This window comes from Agelaius tricolor, unplaced genomic scaffold, assembly GCF_023055355.1.
Source record: "Agelaius tricolor isolate 1412-34295 unplaced genomic scaffold, bAgeTri1.0.p SCAF_50, whole genome shotgun sequence".
Classification (NCBI taxonomy): domain Eukaryota; kingdom Metazoa; phylum Chordata; class Aves; order Passeriformes; family Icteridae; genus Agelaius; species Agelaius tricolor.
This window is the reverse complement of record NW_027269310.1, coordinates 423155-429296: the sequence shown is the minus strand read 5'-3', so window position 1 is coordinate 429296 and position 6142 is coordinate 423155. Positions and strand designations below refer to the sequence as shown.

At 60.0% G+C, this 6142-nt stretch overlaps 1 protein-coding gene across 1 annotated transcript; it reads right to left on the bottom strand.

Annotated features, from left to right (window-relative positions):
* Positions 1-2405: 2405 nt before the first annotated feature.
* On the bottom strand, positions 2406-4883 carry LOC139604379 (serine/threonine-protein kinase pim-1-like). Its single transcript, XM_071455550.1, has 6 exons — positions 4687-4883; positions 4317-4563; positions 4153-4203; positions 3583-3949; positions 2761-2937; positions 2406-2512 (listed from the first exon to the last, which is right to left on the bottom strand). Exons 1-6 carry the CDS (start codon positions 4881-4883, stop codon positions 2406-2408), a joined length of 1146 nt encoding a protein of 381 aa, XP_071311651.1.
* Positions 4884-6142: the final 1259 nt, after the last annotated feature.

Genomic DNA, 6142 nt, shown 5'->3' with positions numbered 1-6142 from the left:
GCCAGCAGCAAGGGAGCTGCTCCACACAGGAACCAGGAGCAGAGGACATTCCTTTTATAGGACTTGTTTTCTATTTAAAGGAAAAAAAGGAAAAAGAAAAAAAACTATATAAAATGTGAAAGATGAAAACAAAACCCAAGTGTTAGTGAAAAACTTCTGAAACTTTGCATTAAGAGGTAAATGATCTTTTTTAAAGGGGAACTCAGTCATTTACATTGTAAATGTGCTGATGGCATGGATCCATCTTACTGATCCCAGCAGCCTTTTAAAAGATTTTGGGTTTTGTTTCCAACATTGCCATTTGAAATTGTGCTCAAAGCAAGAGGAAATTGCTTTGTGCCCTTCCAGCTCCAAGCAGGACTGGGAATGGAAACTCTGTCAAAGCCCAAATCCTTTAGAAGATGCCCTTCCTTCTCAGCCTGGGAAGGAGCTGCACATTCCCTTTGAAACTGTCAGGGATTTCTTAGAGACACAAAGTCCCACTTAGGGCTTTTTGCTCTGGTTTGGCAGTGCAGAAGGGCAATTCTCCATCCATCAGCTCCAGACTGCACTGCCTCAGGAACACGGCCCACTCGCCAGCTTTGGCCCACTCAGGCACTTCTAGAGGAGGAAGAAAGTGCAATTGCACAATTCCAGGCAATCAAGAAGGAACAATGGGACAGACAAACACCCTGTGCAGATCCAGGCGTTCAGCTGGGACTGTGGAGGGTTTGGGTTCTTGCCAATTGGATGTGTGTCCCCAGCTGCAATCTCTGGGCCTGCAGCAGAGTCTCACTCAGCTGCCAAAGCAGAAAGCTCAGGCGCTGTGCTCGCAAGGGGCTCGTCTGATGCAAAGCTGTCAGAGCAATGTGAGGGCAGAGCCAGCCCAGCTGGGCCCAGGGCTGAGCCCAGCAGAGCCCTGGCAGAGCCCAGAGCAGCCTCAGCAGCCGCAGAGCCCGGCTGCAAGGAGAGAAAGCAGAAAGTGCCCGTCAGCTGAGGGCTCCTGTGCCCTTGTGCCAAGGCCTGCGGTGCCCAGGCCGTGCTGGCTGTGCCCAGAGCTGTGCCCAGAGCTGCCCATCCCTGCTGCCTTTGGCAGCAGAGCAGGAGGGCAGGACATGTGCCCAGCCTGCAGCCAGCCACGGCACATCCAGCCCTCAGCAGCTGCCCAGAGCAGGATGCTCCTGTGCTCGCTGCCATCTCCCAAAAGCTCTGATCCCACCCTGCCAAGCACACAGGGACCCACCTCACGCCAGCCACGGCTGCAAGAAAAGCTGCTCCCAAACCATGGCCTCAGCCTTCTCCAAGGCCACCGCCCATCCACGCCACAGCTGCTCCCAAGCACTTCCCCATCTGCACTGGACCACCTGGAACGCTTCCTCTGGAAAAACAAACAACACATTCTTGAAAAGAGATTAGAGACAAAAAGGGAAAACAAGAAACATGGGAAAAACTCTTATCTCTGTCAGGGCCTTGAGGAAGGTCCAACTCCTACATGGTAGGGAAAAACCCAGACATGGCTGAGGGAAGCCCACACTTTCTCACTTCCACCCTGCACTGCCCCCCAAAATCACGGTGATCCCAAAGCAAACAAGGGCAGTGCAGCAGCCCAGCCCTTCCTTGCCTGCAGAGCAAAGCAGCCCCTGCACAGCTTCTGGAGTCCCACCTCTGCTCCCAGCATGGGGCTTTGTTTGTGTCGGGCTGGCTGCCCCAGCCCCAGCCCCAGCCCAGGCCACGGTGGCTGCTGGGGGCTGTTGGCAGGGCCAGGAGCCCACTCCCATTTGTACCCAGCCCAGCCCATGCCCCAGCCCTGCCAAAAGCAGCTGGGCAGCGACTGAAGGATGAGTTGCATCTGCCCCAGCAAAGGGGGAACCTTTGCTTCCCAGCCAGGCTGGGCCATGCCCAAATCTGGCAGCATTTCCCCGCGTGGGGACTCACCTGCAAATTCCCTGTGGAGTCTGGCTTTGAAGAAGGTGCCAGAATCAAAGTCCATCACCTTCAGCCTCCAGTGGCCAGGCTGAGGAAGAGCTTCTCATCCTTGATGTCATCCTGGCTGTCTCCAGCAGCAGCAGCAGCAGCAGCAGAAGCAGCAGCAGCAGCAGCAGCAGCAGCATCCCCACCCGGTACAGCTTCTCCAGGGGCTCCTTCTCCTTCCCTGGGGGGAGACCAGGCTCTCAGGGCTCTGCCCAGGGCCCCAGCTGTCAGGGAACCAGCACAAGCAAAACCAACTTGGATGGCGGCCACCAGTGCTGGGCAGAGCAGCTCAGCTGCAGCACAAGGGCTGCGTGTGCCCATCCCATGACCCTGTGCAGTGACACAGGCAGCACAAAAAGGTCTGGGTTCATTTGCTTCTGATTGCCAAGGCATGTGTGGAGCTGCAACTTACCAGGGCCCTGGATCAAAGTGTGCCTGTGGCTCTCTCCCTTCTTCTATGGCCGAGGAATATCCTGCACCCAAGGATCACAGAACAGGTCTTCTAATGTGGGTCTTTCCAAGGAGTTCACGGATAAACACCACCTGATCAGATCTTTGCACTCTGGGCAGAGAAAGCAGAAACTGCCGGTCAGCCAGAGAAGGCTCCTGTCCGCTTTGCCCCACTATTGCCATGCCCAGGCCATTCTGGATGCACTCAGGGCTGGGCCTAAACTTTCCCATCAATTCCCTGTTTTGGAGGAGAGCAGGACATGTGCCACCTCCTCAGCAGCTGCCAGAGCGGGATGCTCACGAGCCCGCTGCTGGCTCCCAGCACTGGGATTCCCCCCGTGCCCAGAGAAGAGGATCCACCTTGAGAGAGCCCTTGTGGCAGCGGGAGCTGGCCCCAGCTGAGGTTCCGGCCCCTCCTGAAAGGGTGCTCCCCGCAGACCATCTGGTGCAGCAGGATGCCCAGGGACCAGATCGTTGCTGCCTCGCCATGGTACCAGCCAAAGTCGTTCCATTCCGGGGGGCTGTAGGACGGTGTTCCTATGGAATACAGATGGAGTTCAGCAGGGGGATGCTGCTGCTCCCAGAGCCTGGCCCCAGCATCCCTGGGCCTGCGGGGGCTGCATCAGTGGCACACAGGGTGACCACTGCCCTCTCGCCAGCACCTGGGACTTGTGCACAAACTTAGGCTTGGAAAAGAAGCCACTGGTGTCAGAAGAGGGCAGAGGAAGCCCTGGCTAAGCCTGACCATGACAAGCAAAGGAAAAACCCTCTCTGTGCTGGAGAAAACATGCCCTTATCCTCCCTGTCTGCATTGCCCCAAAAATATTAGGAAGCCAAGGCAAACAGGGCGAGTTGAGCAGTGCAAGCCCTTCCTCTCGCCTGCACACCAAACTGGCGGGGGCACAGGTCCCACCCCCCTCTCTGCTACCCCTACTCACAGGGGTTTTGGGCGGGCTGGCTGCCCCAGCCCAGCCCCAGTCCTGGGCAGAGTGGCTGGCAAAGGCTGCCAGCAGGGCTGGAAGATGGCTCCCCACCCAGCCCCGCTCTAAAGCAACTCAGCTGAAGACTCAGTCCCCTGACTGGCAGCAAAAGGGAGAATCCCCGCTGCCACAGCCACCTTGGGCTGGGAGATGTTGGGCCATGAGATCCCGGGACCAGGAGTACACCCTTACGTGGGCTCACCTGCAAAGTGGGTGTAGGCTGTCTCTTGCAGGTAGGTGCCACAGCCAAAGTCAATCAGTTTGGCCTGCCCGGTGGCCAGGTCAAGCACGATGTTCTCTGGCTTGATGTCGCGGTGCAGGACCCCGCAGCTGGTGCAGTGCCGCACGGCCTCCAGCACCTGGCGGAACAGCTCCCGCGCCACCTCCTCGGGCACGAACCGCCGTGCCCGAATGACACGATGCAGGTCCTGACACCGCTCTGGCCGCTCCATCACCATCACGATGTGGTTGGGCAGCTCGAACCACTCCAGGAGCTGCACCACGCCGGGGAAGCCAGTGGACACCTTGGCAAGCAGCACGATCTCCAGCGGGGCCCTGCTGCCGTCGGGCTGCGGGAGGAGCACGATGCCCTCAGTGGGGCCGATGCCGTGCCAGGCCTGGGGAAGCCCTGAGCCAGCCCGGGACGCTCTGCGCCCTGCGCTGCGCCCACGCCCGCTCCCCCTCGAGGCGTCCTGGCGGCTTCCACCGTGCCGGGCCTCGGCTCATCCCCGCCCGGCAGCCCCGGCTGCTGCCGCTGGCCCCGCTCACTCACCAGCTCGCCCCAGTGCCGGACGCGGTTCCGTGGCACCCTCTTGATGGCCACCTGCAAGCCAAGGACAGCAGCGGGCTCAGCTCGCCGCCCGCCCTGCCCAGCCCCATCCTCCTCCTCCTCCTCCGCCCCCTCCTCCTGCGCCCGCCGCCGGCCCCGCCGCTCACCGGGGCGCCGTCCGAGAGCCGCGTGGCCGCGAAGACGCTGCCGAATCCTCCGCGCCCCAGCAGCGAACCCAGGCGGTAGCGCTCCTGCAGGGCCTCGGGCGCCGTCCCTGCGGGCGGGACGCGGCTGTCAGCGCTCGGCCCGGGGCCAGCAACGGCCCCCGAGCGCCCCTCAGCCGCCCCGGGCCGGCCATGCCCAGGCCTTCGCTCCTCGCAACGCGGCACGGGAGGCTCGGGGCCGGCGGCCGCGCTGCCGAGCGGCGGAGCTCGGGCCGGGGAAGCCGCCGCGGAGGCGGCGGCAGCGGCCGCGCCGCCTGTGTCCTCCGCGGGCCCCGGCAGGAGCTGGGGCCGGGGCCGGGCTCGGGGCTGGAGCCTGCCTCGGGGCCGGGGCCGGGCTCGGGCCAGGCGGAGGCAAAGGGCGGCGATGCCGCCCCCGCACACGGCACTGATGCCCGCCCAGCAGCGCCACCGCCAGTAGGGCCAGAGCCGGGCGGAGGCGAGACCGCGGCAGGACGGGCGGGGCCGGGCACGGGGCAGCCCCGCCCGGGGCCGGGGGCGGGCCGGGGGCATGGCCCGGCCCGGCAGGGGGAGAGGGAGGCGGGGAGAGGAGAGGGAGGCGGGGAGAGGAGAGGGACGCCGGGCAAGGGACCCCGGGAGAAGGGTGCCCGACGGCGGGAAAGGGAGACACAGAGACAGAAAGAGAGAAAGACCAAGAAAGAGAGAACGAGAAAGAAAGATAGAAAGAGAAAGATCGTTATAGATTATCTGGTTTTCTGCTTTTGCCGCTGTTGCCGCTGCTGCTTCTGCCGCTGCTGCTGCCGCCGCTGCCGCTGCTGCAACTGAAGCACCGGGGCCGTTCGTCCCCGTGTCCGTTCCCCGCTCGCCCCACGAGCCCCACGTTCGAGCCCCGCGCGCCCCGGGCACAGCCCCTGAGTCTGTCCAAACACGGGAACTTTGCAGCCTTGAGCCCAGGTGCAGAGCCCTGACTCCTGCACACTGGCACAGCAATCCCCTCGCTTGCTGCTCTGCATTGGCCTGGCTGAGGGGCAAACACTGGCGGGACACCTTCCCTTGGGCTAGGATTCCTACCTGAGCCAGCACTGCACTTACATCTCCAGTGTTGCCTTCCAGTAAAAACAGGGGAAGGAAATCTGTCTGTGGCTCATGGTATTTTAGAGTGTCTAAAAATCACTAAGCCACTGATCTTAGAGGTGCAGTGCATCTGGAATTACTGGGATGGAGAAGTAGTGCAACATGGAAAAGGGGAGCATAGAAATAAATAGAGGAAAACATCTTGGATTGTTTCTTTCATTTTCATTTCCCTTCTGGAAAGCTGTTTCAGTTTTCCAGGAATCTTCTCCTGTCTGCTCTTGCCAAGAATCTCTCCTGGAGAACAAGGTCAAGCTTCTGTCACAGGATTTGCTCCCAAGAAATTATGCCACTGGTGAAGTTTCCATTGTGACTGTTTGTGCTGCTTTAGGGCAAATTTTGGGAAGAAACCTCCAAAAGGGGTCCCTCTAGAAAGCAACTTCAAGCGCCTCCTCCCCCTACTAGTTCTGGAAAAAACTTCCCTGGAGAAAAGTGGAGAAAACCAGTTTATTTAACAAGTAAAGTATTCCCAAGCATGAAAAATGAATAATATTAAATCAAACCTCTGACAGTGCTGAAGAGTTGGCAAATTCAGAAAATCTTTTTTGTGGGTTGTAGATGGCTCACTCGGTCTCTTCTAAGTCCCTCTGGTGCTGGAATGCAGCGTCCCAGACCTCAGTGGGCCACAGGTGTGAGCTGCAGGTGTTTTTCTGGGTTTTCAGTCCAGAGCAGGTTTAAAC

Excerpts from the sequence above, each read along its gene's own strand:
- LOC139604379 (XM_071455550.1), bottom strand. The coding sequence starts at position 4,883 with ATGCCCCCGGCCCGCCCCCGGCCCCGGGCGGGGCTGCCCCGTGCCCGG. Across the intron at positions 4,204-4,316 it reads GGCTCTCGGACGGCGCCCCG|GTGGCCATCAAGAGGGTGCC; the intron begins GTGAGCGGCGGG and ends CTTGGCTTGCAG. Across the intron at positions 3,950-4,152 it reads TCCGGCACTGGGGCGAGCTG|CCCGACGGCAGCAGGGCCCC; the intron begins GTGAGTGAGCGG and ends CTCCTCCCGCAG.